The sequence below is a fragment of the Meleagris gallopavo genome, chromosome 8 (genome assembly GCF_905368555.1).
Source record: "Meleagris gallopavo chromosome 8, MGAL_WU_HG_1.1, whole genome shotgun sequence".
Lineage (NCBI taxonomy): Eukaryota > Metazoa > Chordata > Aves > Galliformes > Phasianidae > Meleagris > Meleagris gallopavo.
In genome coordinates this window covers 30,844,267-30,860,135 of record NC_139411.1, presented here as the reverse complement: position 1 = coordinate 30,860,135, position 15,869 = coordinate 30,844,267, and the positions used below count along the sequence as shown (strand labels likewise).

At 54.9% G+C, this 15,869-nt stretch overlaps 2 protein-coding genes across 2 annotated transcripts; both read right to left on the bottom strand.

The window, feature by feature from the left end:
- Positions 1-735: 735 nt before the first annotated feature.
- HMX2 (H6 family homeobox 2) lies at positions 736-6,671 on the bottom strand. The gene is made up of 3 exons (XM_085229205.1): positions 6,448-6,671; positions 2,385-2,662; positions 736-1,463 (listed from the first exon to the last, which is right to left on the bottom strand). Exons 2-3 carry the CDS (start codon positions 2,659-2,661, stop codon positions 919-921), a joined length of 822 nt encoding a protein of 273 aa, XP_085085331.1. The 5' UTR covers position 2,662; positions 6,448-6,671; the 3' UTR covers positions 736-918.
- Positions 6,672-9,650: 2,979 nt separating this feature from the next.
- HMX3 (H6 family homeobox 3) lies at positions 9,651-11,457 on the bottom strand. The gene is made up of 2 exons (XM_010714867.3): positions 10,531-11,457; positions 9,651-10,338 (listed from the first exon to the last, which is right to left on the bottom strand). Exons 1-2 carry the CDS (start codon positions 10,844-10,846, stop codon positions 9,728-9,730), a joined length of 927 nt encoding a protein of 308 aa, XP_010713169.2. The 5' UTR covers positions 10,847-11,457; the 3' UTR covers positions 9,651-9,727.
- Between the last annotated feature and the right edge of the window lie 4,412 nt (positions 11,458-15,869).

Below are 15,869 nucleotides of genomic sequence, written 5' to 3'. Positions count from 1 at the left end.
AAGTCGGGGGAGACGAGGAGACGGAGCCGTGGGGGTGGGAGCCGAGCACGGGCCGCCGTCAGCAAAACGCTTACAGCGTCTGCAGATACACATGGTTGTTTCCAAATATTTCCGATATTTACCAATATTTACCGCTATTTACAATATTTCCCGATATTTCCCGATATTTCCCACACCCACAAACGTTTCCAACCCACAAACGCTATCAACAGAAATGTCCGACACCTCAAATGTTTCCAAACGTAGCCAACAGTTCCAAACGTTTCCAATTATTTCCGGTACTTCCAGCAATTCTCACATCATTCCCAACATTTCCAGCCCAAGCTGGGATTGTCATGCACCCCATCCATAGGGCAGCACTCGTTCCTCATCCATTCCCAACACGCGGCCTCTCCCTTCATCTTATTTAATCCTTTCTGCGTCTTTTAATCGTCTTTTTTTTCCCCTTTTCCCGTGCTCGCACCCCCCCGTGCCCATCCCGCAGCACGAAGCCCATCCCGTACCCACTTCCCAGCCATGCAAACACGCGGTGGTGGTGGCAAATTTACAAACGAGGCTTAAAACGTTTTATTTCCTTTAAAAATATGTACAGATCTGAAATAGCGCTTCTTTTTTTTTTTTTTTCCTTTTTTTTTTTTAATTAATTTTCTTTTCAAGTGGCAGGATAACGCTGGGCGGGGGAAGGGGAGCCCCGACCTCACCCCTCCCACCCCCATCAGTTCCAAACCTTTCCGGACTGTCCCTGGAAGCGGCCCCGAACCCGAGTGGGAGCCGAATCCCCGGACCCGATGCCTCGGAGCCGGAGCAGAGCCCCCAGAACCGAATCCCGAAGTCCCGGGCCCGAAGCCCCGCAGGCGGTCCCGGAGCCGAAGCCCGGAGGCGCGGCCGCTCCCAGCCCCGACGGGGCGGGCGGGGCTCTCAGTACTCGATCTTATTGTAGAGGTTGTAGAGCGGTAAGGCCGAGAGGTTGCTGCCGGGGTAGTAGAGAGGAGCGGGGAAGGCGATGGAACGCGGCACCGGCACCCGCAGGAGGGAATTGTCTCTGAACACCAGCGGCATCCCCACCAGAGTCTGAGCAGAGGCGTGGGCCATGTTGGCCGCCTCCAGCTCTGCCGAGAGCTGCCGCTTCCACTTGTTGCGGCGGTTCTGAAACCACGTCTTCACCTGGGTCTCGGTGAGCTGCAGGCTGGAGGCCAGACAGGCCCGCTCCGAGCTGCTCAGGTAGCGTTTCATGTCGAAGGTGGATTCCAGCTGGTACACCTGGCTGCGGCTGAACACCGTGCGCGTCTTCTTTTTAGCGGCCCCGGCCTGCCGGTCCCCGCCGTCGCGTTGTCTGTCCCCGTAAGAGGGAGAGGAGGATCCCAGCGGCTTCTCCTTGTCCTCCTTAAAGTCCTGCGGGGAGGCCGAGAGGAATGGGGGCCGTTCCGCTCCGCCCGCAGCCGCTCCGCTGCCCTTGGTGCTGCCTGCAACACAGCCACAGCGCGGGTCGTACCGGCAGCCACCGACGGTGCGGCCCCGACGGTTCCGGGGAGCCGGGAGAGGAGGAAAAGCAGCAGGAAAAGGCAGCGAGGGTGGAAGAAACTTCTGATATGAGTGGGTGTGCATCGGGGGTTGGTGTGTGATGGAGAGAGGGCTGGATGGTCGAGCGGATAGATGGAGGGATGGACAGGTGGATGGAGGGGTGGAAAAATGGATGGACAAGGTGAATGGATAGATGGATGGGCAGAAGGACAAATGGGTGGACGAAATGAATAGCACCCGAGGAACAGCATGAAGCTTCGTTGGGAAAGGCCAGGTTGGCTTTTAGGGAAAAGGTTTTGCCCCAGAGTGTGATGGGCACAGAACAGCCCCCCAGGGCTCCTATGGCCCCGAGAGTGATGGGACACCCCTCTCAGACACAGGGATTGGGTTTTGGGGAGTCCTGCTTGGAGCCGGGAGTTGGATACCATGATCTTTAAGGGTCCCTCCCTTGAAGCTCGGGATATTCCCCGATTCTGTGATTTTATGATGATTCTGCGATGTGTCACAGCAAAGGCACCTAAGCGCCGGGCTCAATGCTGCTTTCCAGCCCGACACGAGCCGGCGTATTTTGCTTTACAACACCACATTTCACACGCCGTTTCATCAGAACTAATGCTAAAAATAAACATCTTTCTCTCCCTCAGCCGAGCGTTGTAAAGAAGCAGGAGATAAGGGAACGTTCGTTATCACTCCAAACTCGCCCCTTCGCCAGGGCGAGAACGAACCTTGCTGAGGTGGGAAAAGGAAAGAAAAAAACCCAAAGCCGCCCCGTTTTTCCAGCAGATCCATCCCCCCTCCAGCCATGGCCGGCTCACACCCGGCAGCCCCGACGCGCGGCCGCGCCGTCGGGCAGCGCTACTCACCGAGACGGGCGAAGCCGAGGGGCTGCTGCTTACGGCACGGCTCGGCGGGGCCGTGGGCTTCGGGGCAGAAGCAGCCGCGGTGTTTCCAGCTCTCGCTCGGTTCCTCTTCGTCCGAGGACAGGGAGAGGTTCCGACCTCGGGGGGTCCACGGGGCCGCCTTAGAGCCCGCTTCCCGGGGGCCGTCGGCGCTGCCGCTGCCCAGGATGGACTGAATGGTGAAGGTGGAGCCGGGAACAGCGGGCGGGCAGCACTTGCTCTGCTCTTCCTTGCTGCTCATCCTGGGTTCATAAGAAAGCAGAGGGGGAAAGCTCTCGCTTTAGAGGAGCCGAGGGGTGTGGGGACGGGGGGGGAAGGGAGCCGGGCTGCCGGGGGGTTTGTTTTGGGGGTGCTTTCGGCGTGCCGCTGCCGGTTCTCCCCGCGCCTGCCCAGGCGGACTGCATGCTCCTTCCCTCGCGTCCCTATTGATCTGCGGACGGCGGGCGGCGGGGCTTCATTTGCATGGAGGTGGCCTTCGCCGCGCCAATCACGGCGGCGGCGGCGGAAAGTTTGGGCAGCGGCGGGGTCCGGGGGTTGGGAGGGGGTTGGGGGGGTCCCGGGAGGCGGCGGGGCTGGGGGTATCCCGAGGGCTGTGGGGCTGCCCCGACCCCACGGCTGCGCTGCCTCCGCCTCGGGGGGCGGTGTGGACGTGGGGTCGTGATGGACGGGAGGTGTTGGGGGAACGCGTCTTGGTGGGGGGGGTTGAGGGGGAGGGGGGTTAGCCTTTTGTTTATGGGAGAAATGGGGGAAATAAATAAATAAATAAATCGATGTTACGGTTTGATGCCGAGCTGGGAAAAATCCTCCTGCGATGAATAAGAACCGGTAACGAACGCTTCAGGGAAAGGAGATGCTATTTCCTATCGGGGAGGCCCGGCCGAGGCCGAGCCCCGACGGCTGCCCGGGGCGGGGCCGTGTTGGGATGGGGCTCTTCGGCTCCCCCGTTCCTCACCCTCCCCCCGTCCCTCCCTCCGGCCCCGGGCCCCTCCGCGGACACATATCCCAAAAATCAAATCAGAGAAAGCAAAGAATGGGATGGAAATATACAAATCAATAGAGACAAATGTCAAGACGTTTTAAAATGACATTTTCATTAACTCCGAGTCACCATATTATGGCTGGTATATTGAATAAAGTACTTATAATATAATTAGGCATAGCGAGATGACGACTGTTACCCAGACCAGCGGCATAATCTTTAACTACTTAACTACTTGATAGACTCATTAATGGACTAATTGATTAGGAAAAGTGTTCCAGCTCCTCCTCTCCCTGCGAGGGGCAGGTGCTGTCCTGTTTTACCACATTAACCTTTTCAGTGCTTTTCAACGGGGTCGCGACACATTACAAATGGTCAGCTTTAATCATGATGTCAGCTCATTAACCCGGAAAGACCCCTCACTGAAATACAATTTAAGAAATCGTCCTTCATCCCGCTTTGCCTCCCCGGCCCCGCGCGCAGCCGGGACCCGGTTCTGCCGTCGGGGAAAGAGAAGGACGGCACCCGGGGGCTGCTCGAGTTCCAAGCCGGGGTAAAGAGAGGCAGGGAACGGCGCTGGGGCCGCCCCGATGGCAATCGACGTGACAACGCTGTGCTGCCTGCGGGGGGTGCGGATGGGCCGGGGTGGGGGGATGCTGGACAGGGAGAGGGGTGAGGAGGGTGGAATTCATGGGGAGTGGGGGATTTAGGGGCTTTGGGGGGGAGAAGGGAGGGAAAAGGGAAAAGGAAAGGGAAGGGAGAAGGGAGAAGGGAGAAGGGAGAAGGGAGAAGGGAGAAGGGAGAAGGAGAAAGGGAGAAGGGAGAAAGGAGAAGGGAGAAGAGGGAAGGGAAGGGAAGGAAGGGAAGGGAAGGGAAGGGAAGGGAAGGGAAGGGAAGGGAAGGGAAGGGAAGGGAAGGGAAGGGAAGGGAAGGGAAGGGAAGGGAAGGGAAGGGAAGGAAGGGAAGGGAAGGGAAGGGAAGGGAAGGGAAGGGAAGGGAAGGGAAGGGAAGGGAAGGGAAGGGAAGGGAAGGGAAGGGAAGGAAGGGAAGGAAGGGAAGGGAAAGGAAGCACCAGCAGCCTGCGTGCTGAACCAAACCAAACCAAACCGAACCAAACCGGGCCGAGCCAATACGAGCCGGGCCGCGCTCCGACGCCGCTCCCAAGGGGGAATGAATCAGCCCCGACGCCCATCAGCACCCGATGGAACGAACGCTCACGGGGCAGCCCGGCCCAACCCGCCTCCCGCCGCCCCCCGACGGATGGGGCCGCCTCCCCCCACCCCCCCCGCCCGCTCCGTCGGGGCAAATGTGATCAACCGGCACGGCGAGATCAACTCCGAAAGACAGAGCGAACGCTTAAAGTTTAGATCTCCAGATTATTACAATGCTCGGTATTAAAGTGGCCCTGAGCAAGCTTTCAAAAGGAGCCTAATAAAAATTGATCTGCCCTGCTTCTGCAGCGCTTGGAAAATAGGCTCGTAGAGCGGCCGTAATATCGGGAGAAGGCTCCCTCCGAAATGACAGATGAAGTCATAAACAAGTTTGATCTCGGAATCAAGCTTCGATAAATATTAAACACGGTCCCCTTTCCACGTGTGGATTATGATATATGGCGCGTCCAAACTTTAAAATAAGGAAATACCAGAGAAAATGATCTCGATAAATTTTCTAAGTATAAACGTTGATTATGTTTCGATTTTCATTCAAGAGCCTCTGCCGCTCGTTTTTTGGCGCAAATGACATCTCGCAATGGGCTTTTGGGGAAAAGGGCTCCTGTTTGAGAAAGAGAGCCCTAGAGGTGTACAATTTATGTAATCTGCGGCTGGAAAATGAATTGTGTAATTTATTGGAAAACAGAAAGTCGCGAAGATTGGATCAGCATAGCCTATCCGAGGGCCCCTATCCATCAAGTTCCAATTAACAACCTAACCAGAGAGCTTTAATGTGTTTCCAATCTAGTGGCCTGATAGACTCATCAATTCCTCGGGGAGAAATTAAGAAAATCGACCGCCCCTTGGCGTTGTAGTGTCATTCCTTTCTGCAACTATATGTCAAATTAAAAACACAATTAAAATTTAAACTGTTTCAATCAGAGGGTGCCCTGCAACCTATGTTTCACTTAATAGAACTTTGATGAAAATCTGATGGTTCCACTCCATCATGAAAGCGAATAGAGCCGAGGAGTGCGAGAGATCCTTTCTATTTATTGAAAACGCGGGGCCCGGCGGGCTCCAGGTGAGCGCACGGCGAGGATCGGGGCTCTGCCCGGCGATGCGGGCACACGGACGGGGCGGGCAGAGCGGAGCGGACGGGAACGGAGCGCCGCCGGTTCCCGTGCCCCCACCTGGGGACGTCGGCACGGGATGGGGAGGTGCTGCGCGGGGCAGGGCTGCACATCTTCCCCATCGATACCACGCGAATCCCTCAGCGGGGCTCAACGCGAGGATGCGGCCCCTCGAAGCTGCCCTGCGTCGCTCTTTCCCCACTTTTTCTTATGTAAGAGTTCTTTTGCTGCGCGCTTTTGAAACGTTTCCAACCCCCAAAGCTCTCTCTGGAGCCCGGAATGAGCTCCGGGGATTCCTCGGGGGTACGGGAGAGGCGCAAGGTCACCAACAGCACCCAAAGAGCGCAGGAACAATAGATTCATTGGAAACGATATTTTACAGACGTGCCGCGATCAATAGGGACCGCAGCATTACGCCGTGCCAATCTGTTAATGCTCCTAATGGTCTCCTCGTCCCGTTTGCGCGCTACGCGGAGTCGATGGAGCAAAGCGATTATTACAGAGACACTCTCGGCATATTTGGGGAGGGAGGGAGAGGGGGAAAAAAAAAGAAAAAAAGAAAAAATGAAAAACAAGAAAATTATCCCCAACCCCACGCGTTTATTGCGCTGTCGGACTGCGGGATTTTCCCACGGAGCGGAAAGAAACGCATCTGCGCAGCGCATGCAGCGGAATTCGGAAACCTTCGGAGGAAGGAGGAGGGAAAAAAAAAAAGGGGGGGGGAGGGGAGAGGAAGGCAAAAAGCGCCGTTACCGATTACCGACCTCCCGGAGGTGCTCGGAAGAAGCGGAGCGCCGCCCCGCCCGGTCCTTGCGCAGCCCGCGGGAGGCAAAAGTCGTCTGATCCCCAAAATGCGGTTCTCGGGAAGTTTATATCCCCCCCCGCGCTGTTTGCAGTACACAGCCAGCCGCTATTTACTACCAAATAAAAGAAATACATGGGTGTTTGTAGCGCAAACACGGCTCCGCTCGGCGCGGAGCGCTCGGTGCGGACAAAGGCGCAGAGCTGCGGAGCGGAGCGCGGCCGCTGCGGCGCAGAGAATGGAGGAGAAGTTCGGTGGCCCCGCACCGATCCTCGCCCCCCCCCCACATACACACATCCTCCCCACTCCCCCCGCCTTGTTCGGTTTCCCAAAAGGTGTTTTTTTCACCGCTCCGAAGGGTTTCTCGCAGCCGTCGGTGCGCCCGAAGGGAGAGGTGACAGAGCTCCACGGATGGGTACGGGGACATCTGGGGAGGTGTGGGGGTCTGAGGGAAGGAGCGGCCCCAAAAGGGCTCTGCCAAAGGGAAAAATGTCCCGGCTGCAACGCTGTCCCGGCTCTGCCGCTGCTCACAGCCCCGCAGCGATGTTTCCCTTCGCCCCACGGCCCCATGCACTGCTGTCGGAGGGGGAGAGAGGGGTGGAAAAGCTCTCGCTTTTTTTCCGCTTTATATTTACTTTTCTTTGTCTTCATTCTTTTTTTCTTTTTCTTTCAGATTTTCGTTTCCCTCTCTCCCATTCTTCCCCTTTTATTCCCTTTCCCTCTTTTTCTTTCCCTTTATATTTTCTTTTCTTTTCCTTCTCTTCCTTTCCTCTTGTATTTTCTTTTCTTTTCCTTCGATCCTTTTCCCTTTATATTTTCTTCTCCTTTTTCTTTCCTTTTCCTTTCCCCTCCCTATCCTTGTTCCTCCCCTTTCCCCTCCGCCCCTTGAGAACCACAACCCGTCCCCAGCGGATCTCACAATGCGGAGCAGCCGCTCTCGCACCCCCCTCACTCGGGGATGGCCGGGGCAGTCCGGAGTCGTTCGCTGCTCCCCGACCACAAATAAGCGACAGCTTTCCCCCGCCGCTCGATAACATCGCTCTATCGCGTATAAAATGGAAAAAGATGTATTTGCAATCACAACAATATTTTTAATGAGCTGCAAACGACTTGTCCCAAAGTTAGCAGTGCAAACACAAAAGGCATCACTCTGTTTGCAGGAGACACAGCGAGAGCCGTATTTTGGCTCCGACCCTCTGTTTGTGTTCCGTTTACGACCCATCGCATCGGGTTTGGATCCCAAACGAAAGAAAGGCGCGGAGCTCTCCGCCCGTAGAACGGAGTTTTATTTTGATTCCTTCGCCCCCCGCTCCCGCCCTGGGCACTATAAACACATCGGGTGGGGCAGATCTGAGAGGAGAGAGGAGCGATTTGTGCCGCAAATAACCGTGCGGTGTGTGTGCGTGATGGGGGGGCACCCCGAGGGCAACAGCGGGGGGGGGGGGGGGGGCCGCCGGGGAAAGGTGCGGCATCCCGCAAGGAATGTCCCTCCAAACAGCGTCCCATCGCTTCCCCCCTCCTCCCCCCCCACAGCGTCCCATAGTGCCGTACCGATGATGGAGGCTGGGGGGGATCGCATCGAGTCGGGACCCCCCCCTGGTTCGGGACACGTCAGGGCCGGACTCACCGCGATGCCCCGCAGAGCCGCCCCCACCCGCCCGTGGGAGCCCCTCCTCCCGTTCCGGTGGTTGTTTGGCATCTCTGTTGTTTTGGTGTTGTTTTCTTCGAAGAAACGCTTCAAGAAAGAGATAAAAATAATAATAATAATAATAAAAAAAAAAACGCTAAGGAACGGGTTTTATTATTATTATTATTGTTATTATTATTATTATTTTCCACCACAACATTCAGTTGATAACAATATAGGCTGTAAAAATAGGACCGATCCCTAACAGAAAGCAAAGGGAGGAGGGGGGGGTACAACCGAGAAAGAGGAGGATGGAAAGGAGGCAAAATAAAAGCAATGAGAAATCCGAAAGGAAAAGAACGGCACCCGTCCCAAACCCTCGGGAAGAACGGCCGACAACGGAGGAGAGCCGCGGGGTGGGAAGAGAGAAGGGAGGGGGGGCCGTCCCGGTTCGGTTCTGCCCGCGGCCCTCGAAGGAGCTCAGAATAAAACTGCGACATCGGAGCAAAGAAACGAAAATCCCCCCTTAAAGTTGATTGTCCTTCACTGATAGCGCCCGGCCCGCCGAACCGCCCGCATTGCTCCGCGGGGCCGGGAGGGTGCGGAGCTCCACGCCTCTCCCTTCGCTTCCATCTATTGGATTTTATTGTATTCTTATTAATTCTTCTTCTTTAATTTTATTTCGTACAACACGAGCGAAACGCAGTTATACAAGGCTAAACCCCCCCCCTCTCCTCACCCCCTCAGGTAAAAGCAGTGCTTCGAGAATCGTCGTACAGTATTGCACAGTTCAAAAGTACAAGAATAAAAATATGGATTCATCATCATCATCATCATCATCAATCAATATTACAAAAGGAACCCAAAGAGTACAGATATTTCCTTTTTTTTTTTTTTTTTTTTTTTGCCCCAAATACCGAAATAACATTACAAAGAAAAAAAAAAAAGCCAACAACAACAACAAAAATACAACCAACCAAACAGGAAAAAAAAAAAAAAAACCAAAACCAAAACAAAAACAACGAGCAGGAAAATAGGAACGGGAATCCGACAGAAGAGTTCTGATACCCGAACAGAGCGGCCATCCCCGCCCCCCCCGGCTGTGCCCCCCGCGGCACAACGCCGTGAGGTCGGAGCAAAGCAGCGCTCCGAGAGGGACTGAATGATAGAATTCCTCATTTTATTATTATTATTATTATTAATAATTTTTTTTTTGGCTTTTCTGGTTTGGCAAATCTCGAGGAGGAGTAGTGGCGTGGGATCTTTTTTTTTTTTTTTTAATTATTATTATTATCTTTTCTTTCTTTCTTCTTTTTTTTTTTTTTAATTTTTCTTTTGTACAAAAATAAACCTAAAGCCACAGAGACCATCGCGGTGTGTGTTCGCGGTTACAAAAGGTGTGACAGCCCCGGGGTGCCCGCTTTCGTTTTCCTTCCCCCCCCCCCCCACCCCCTTCCCCACTTTTGCTCCCTAATTATTTTGTTGTTACACTTTTTCTTTCTTTCCTTACCTTCCCCACCCCCCTCCCCTTTAACCCTCCCGCCCCGCTCCCCTCTCTCCGGCTATAGGGCCGCAGCGCTACTTACGGGCGGCTCCGCGCCGCTCAGCGCGGGGCTCAGACGGGCCGCAGGAGCGGAACGGAGGTGACCACGGGGTGGGAGTAATAAACGGGGTGGGGGAAGGTGAGCAGAGGCTGCGGGCCGGGACCGCCGCCTCCCGCCGCGCTGCTCTCCGCGCCCGAGTTCTCGTGGTAGAGGATGGGGACGCGCACGATGCGCTGCGCGGCCGCGTGGCTGAGGTTGGCCGCCTCCAGCTCGGCCGCCAGCTGCCGCTTCCACTTGTTGCGGCGGTTCTGGAACCAGATCTTCACCTGGGTCTCTGTGAGGTGCAGCGAAGCGGCCAGGCCGGCCCGCTCCGAGCTGCTCAGGTAGCGCTTCATGTCGAAGGTGGACTCGAGCTGGAAGACCTGGCTGCGGCTGAACACCGTGCGCGTCTTCTTCTTGCGGCACGGCTTCTTCTCGGGGCTCTCCTCCCGTTTCTTCCAGTCCTCCGCGCCGCCCTCCTTCTTCCCCTCCTCCGAATCGCTCTCCTCCAGCACGATCTCGGCGGGGCTTTTGGGGTCCCGCTCCTTCTGTTCCGCGTCCCCCCCCTGGAGCAGCGGCTCCGGGGAGTCCCTGTCGGTTCCCGACGCGGGAGACGAGTCCCGCAGGAGGGATTTCTCCGCGGCTGAACGGGGACAGAGGGACACAAAGAGACACCTTCAGCCCCGAGCTGCCCCCCGACGGGCCGCCGCCGCCCGCCCGCGGTGCCACCCCCGTCCCGTCGGGGATGGAGAGATGGAGGGAACGGATAGGAGGACGGAGGGACGGATGGGAAGGAAGGAGGGACGGAGGGTCGGAGGGTCGGAGGGAGCGGTACCTTCGGTGCGGGGCAGGTGGGCTCCGGCCGGCGTCAGCGCGTAGGGGTACCACCAGGTCTGGGCTCGCTCCAGGCAGTGCGCGCTCAGAGCGAAGCGCGGAGCCGGGATCTCGAAGCGGGGAAAGGAGAGATCTCCCACCTGAGAGAGGGCGAAGCCGGAGCCGTCCGCTTTGCCCGAAGGGGCGAACAGAGCCCTCGGCTGCTTGGGGGCCGCTTTGGGGGGGTCTCCGTTGAGCAGGTTCTTGATGTAGAAGGATTCCTTGGGAGGGGGCGGCGGCGGCGGGGCGCTGGGCGGCTCCTGCCCGGTCTCCGGCATCCTCCGCTGCCCGCCCGCTTCCTGCCCGCCGCGGGTGGCGGCTCCCGGCGGCGCGGGGGAGAGGCGCGGCGGCGGCGCGGCGGGGGAGCGCGGCGGGCCCGGCCGGGGGCCCCTCGCATGGGGGGGCGGCAGCGCGGGGGGCCGAGGGGAGCCGAGCGGCACCGGGCAGGCGGAGGGAGAGCCGCGCTCCTCGCTGCCGCCGCCGCCGCCGCTCGCTGCTGCGTCAACCCGGCGCCGGATGCTAATGATGAAATCAAAATGTCATCCAAGTTAAACGCGGGGAGCACGCGGCGATTGGGCACGCACGATGGCAAATGGGATTAGGCGGGGAGGCGGCCGGCAGGAGAAGGCTCCGCGCAGCCCCTGCCCGCAGCGCCGCGGCCCCGGCCCCCCTGCGACGTGCGCCGCCGCGGCGGGAGGCTGCGAGCGCCCGCCCGATCGTTATTGGCTCGGCGGAGTCCAATTAGGCAGCAAATGAGGACGGGGCTATTAGCACAAAGGGATCCCGGCTCCGCCGAGGCACCGCGGGAGGCGAATGGCACGGGCCGCGCCGCGCCGCCACAAAAGCGGCTCTCGCCCCGCCGCGCCGCCGCCCCGCCCCGCGTCCGCACCCACAAAAGCGCGGGCGCAGCCGGGCCGCCCCGAGCAGCTCCGGGCCGAGCCGCCGAGCCGCGGGCCTGACGCCAATCGGGCCGCCGCTCCGCCAACTTTCCGTGCTGAAACAGCTCCTGCGGCTGCTGCGCGCCCCGCACGGACCGACCCCGATTCCGGGCCCGGTCCTGGTCCCGGTCCCGACCCCTCCGCCCCGCCGGGCACGCGGCGCCCTCTGCCGGAACCGGGAGCGGGAGGAGGCGGCCTGGGCTGCGCCGGGTGCGCTGCCGGAATCGGCACTGCGGGGCACTGCCGGCCTGGGACTGAACTGGGACAGCCTGAGGGCAGCGGGGTTCGTGTTGGGAGAAACGTCGGGGGAGGGGTGGGGAAGGGGAAGGAAAGGAGGAAGGAAAGGGGAAAAGAAAGGAAGGAAAGGGGAAAGACGAGGAAAGGGGAGAGGAGAGGGGAAAGGGGAAAGGGGAAAGGAAAGGGAAGGGGAAAGGGAAGGGAAGGGGAAAGGAAAGGGAAGGAAGGGGAAAGGGAAGGAAAGGAAGGGGAAAGGGAAGGAAAGGAAGGGGAAAGGGAAGGAAAGGGAAGAGGGAAGGAAAGGAAAGGGAAGAGGGAAGGGAAGGGAAGGGAAGGGAAAGGGAAGGGAAGGGAAGGGAAGGGAAGGGAAGGGAAGGGAAGGGAAGGGAAGGGAAGGGAAGGGAAGGGGAAAGGGAAGGAAAGGGAAGGGAAGGAAAGGGAAGGGAAGGGGAAAGGAAAGGGATGGGAAGGGAAGGAAAGGGAAGGGAAGGGATGGGAAAGGAAGGGAAGGGAAGGGAAGGGGAAAGGAAAGGGGAAAGGAAAGGGAAGGAAAGGGGAAAGGAAAGGGAAGGAAAGGGGAAAGGAAAGGGGAAAGGAAAGGGGGAAGGGAAGGGGAAAGGAAAGGGAAGGAAAGGGGAAGGAAGGGGAAAGGAAAGGGGGAAGGAAAGGAGAAAGGAAAGGGGAGGAAAGGGGAAAGGAAAGGGGAAAGGAAAGGGGGAAGGAAAGGAGAAAGGAAAGGGGGAAGGAAAGGAGAAAGGAAAGGGGAAGGAAAGGAGAAAGGAAAGGGGGAAGGAAAGGAAAGGAAAGGGTGGAAGGAAAGGAAAGGAAAGGAAAGGGGAAAGGGAAGGAAAGAGGAAGGGGAAGGGGAAGGGAAGGGAAGGGAAGGGGAAGAGAAGGGGGAAGGAAAGGGGGAAAAAAAGAAGAAAAAAAAAGATAGAAAGTAAAAAAAGAAAGAAAGAAGGAAATAAATCAATTGTTCCAGCCCCTCGATTCTGGTGTGCTCTAAACGTTTGGGACACACTTGCACATCCACTGCACACATCTCTCCTGGCACAGGACTATAGATCTGAAGGTGGGTGTGTGCAGCTCTACCTGTAAATGTTTTAATGCTCTGATCAAATAGAACAGATTTCTGGTGTTCCTCTCGCTGTTCCCTTTCAAAGACATTCACCTGCAATTCGAAACATCTTTTATCTGAACCAGACCTCTTACCGGCTGTGCTTGCGAGCTCTCTTTGGGAGCTCTGCATCCCCCAGAATATTTGGGGTCATGAATCCAAGGAAAGTTCCTACACACCCAACCATGTGACATTTTGGGCTACAACAGGCGTGTTACAGATTGTGTACCCTCAGCATATGTGTCTTTTTCAGAATGCCATCTCCTATGTGACCATTTCCAGCCATTCCTGTCATGGCAAGGAGCAGTTCAGATGAACGGGGAGGTGCAGAAATAGAAGATGATTGTATGATTTCTGATCCTAAGATCAGCAAAGCACATCCTGGGGATGGGGGATCATCCAGGTACAGAAGTATGCAGGAATACTCTCTTCCTCTAAGCATCTGTTTTATTTAAAGGCATCAAAGTAAAGCTTATCAGGAATTTGTCAAAGCAAGTCTGTTGCAGTGAGGATATTCCTCAGTTCTGGACTAAGATGCACGGGCAGGAAGCGATGCAGGGGGCAGCTCCAGGGCAGGACTGTCGGCTCCTAATCTGCCTGTGGTCCCAGCAGCCACTCACAGGGCAAAGCTGAGCAGGAGAGACAAACCGAGTCGGTCCGCGATGATGCTACAAGGAACTGTCACTTTGCAGTTCTTTATTCTGCATCAAAAAAGGGGAAGAAAAAAAAAGAAAAGAATCTGTATCCCTTTCCATGTCCCTTTCTGTGTCCTTTTCTATATCCCTTTCTCACTCATTTTTTTTTTAATTTATGCCCCCCAGCAACAGCTGCACATGAAGCTCGATGCTGACCCATCCCTGAGCCCAGGGGGTTTTGCTGCAGTCTTCCTTCTACTTTTGTTTCTAAACCCACACTCATCCCACTCCATTGTAAACAGATGATTATTATTTCATTAGTGTTCCAATTCAGAATTAATTGGCTAATTTACACATGGATCAATTGTATAAATGCGATGTTGGTGATAGGTGCTTGATATGATTTAAAGTAATTGTTTATTTTCCAGGTTTGGCTTGCATTGTATTGCAAAGTGATTTATCTCCTTATTTATCCTGTCTCAGTACCGCCTCTTCTTTTTCATTATTTTTCTAAAGAGATGCACTCCTGCTAAGCTGAAGCATGAAGCTGCGCCGTGATTTCTGTAAGCTTTGCATCTGCTTTTCCTCTGGCAGGAGCTTTCTGACAGCAGCAGGACTGTCTGCACAGCCAGTCCCGTGCTCTCCTCCAGTGCTCTGCAGCGTTTTGCCCCACGATTGTAAGGAAACAACCATCCATCAAAGCAGTATTTAAATTCGTGGCTAGCTTTACACAATTTCTTCCATTGGGAAGTGCCTCATAGCATCGGGTTTGGACGTTCGGGGGGAGGAAGGAGATGAGAATGCAGTTAGCAGTTTGCCCCATGCAGATATATTACTTACTCAGGCAATTGAAATGAATTCTCCTGCTATCAGATTGCAGAGCTGCCGTTCCGCTGCCCAGGCAGCTAAAAACAATTCTGTGAGTGCCAAAGATTAACTACCACAGACTTTGAGCCACGAGCGATGGCTCTCCCTTTCCTATTGCAAATTGTTACACACCATCAGGGCTGCCGTAAAATCCGAGTTATTCAGAAACACCCCATTTCTCTGCCACTCTTTCAATTGCTTCTTGGTGGAAACAAGAGGTTACCCAGAAAGCGGATGCTCCTTTCTCATCACAAGAAATGCCTGCTGCAGGACGTGTTTGATAAGGATGTTTTATTCGAGGCTGGAGAAACTACAGGTGAGTTATGCTTGGTAACCCAGCTCGGGTTTTGCTTGGCTGAGTATACAGAGGAGTGTATGCAATGTGCGTGGAGCAGGAGGTATTTTGGAACAGTTAAAGTTGTTCCCTTATTATGCCTTACAATGGCATTTTTGTTCCTTTAAATTGAAGGCCTTGCAAATATCTGCTTTCTGGTGGTTTCCTGGCAAGCTGAGTGTCTTTCCTGACAAATTTTAGAGTGTCCATTCTGAACCTGATTGCACCGTTAATTTGTGAGACTTTTATTCTGAGGCCCATCACAGCCCTGTCTCTGACTCACAAAGATATCATTTTTACAGGAAAGAGGAACAATTTCCAGGTTGTGACATTTCTGTGAAACAAGTTCTGTTGAAAACTGCCATGTAATTTGGAATAAATCCGCAGGGAGAGAATTGATGGGCAAATGATGTGATCCAGCTACAGTCTTCATTTCATACAGCACCACACACTTGCTCTATATAAGATGATGCAATGCTCTTTGATCATCACACACTCATACACCATATCCTTTGCTTTTGTCATGGTGACCTGCCCTCCAGTCCAGTTTCTAGAAAGGATGATCATCTTTGTGTTGACGATGGCTATGAGTGCACAGTTTATCACTTTCACAAGTGCACTCACAGAAAAGAGGTCAGCTAAATACAGTGGAGGAGATCTCTTGTGAAAAATATCATAGGAGGATGTCAAGGCAGAATATAAGCTGTTCTTTGACATTTCATCTAAGTGACACTTTGTTGTAGCTCGTCTTATTTGTTTCAATACAAGGATGGCAAGATCCAAAGAACAGTGGATAGATGGCAACTTCGCAGCTTGTGGTTCTAAATCTAAAGACTGGTGTTTACATATCAAGCCATAAACTCTGAGTTATTTTCTATAAACTGGGGGGAAAAAAACAGAATAAACTGTGTAAATTTCTTTATGCTCACAAATTACACGTTCATGAAAATCCATGAGCATCCTGGAATCACACCTGAAAAGTGCTGAGCGTTTTCAGCTCCTGCTGAAGTCATACAGAACTCCAAAGCTGTGTGTGAATGTTGTACTGGCCTATCTAGGAAACAAGAGTTATAAACCATATTCAGCCTTCAGAACTCAGATCCAAATTATCCATTTGCTGGGAGCCAGCAGGGAATAGAATAGATCCAGTGTTTGTGTGCACAGCTACTGAAC

What these genes read in the sequence shown, in the direction of transcription:
- HMX2 (XM_085229205.1), bottom strand. Translation starts at nt 2,661, where the DNA reads ATGAGCAGCAAGGAAGAGCAGAGCAAGTGCTGCCCGCCCGCTGTTCCC. An exon ending in CCTCGGCTTCGCCCGTCTCG is followed by an intron (nt 1,464 to 2,384) that starts GTGAGTAGCGCT and finishes GCTGTGTTGCAG; the next exon opens with GCAGCACCAAGGGCAGCGGA.
- HMX3 (XM_010714867.3), bottom strand. Translation starts at nt 10,846, where the DNA reads ATGCCGGAGACCGGGCAGGAGCCGCCCAGCGCCCCGCCGCCGCCGCCC. An exon ending in CCACCTGCCCCGCACCGAAG is followed by an intron (nt 10,339 to 10,530) that starts GTACCGCTCCCT and finishes GTCCCCGTTCAG; the next exon opens with CCGCGGAGAAATCCCTCCTG.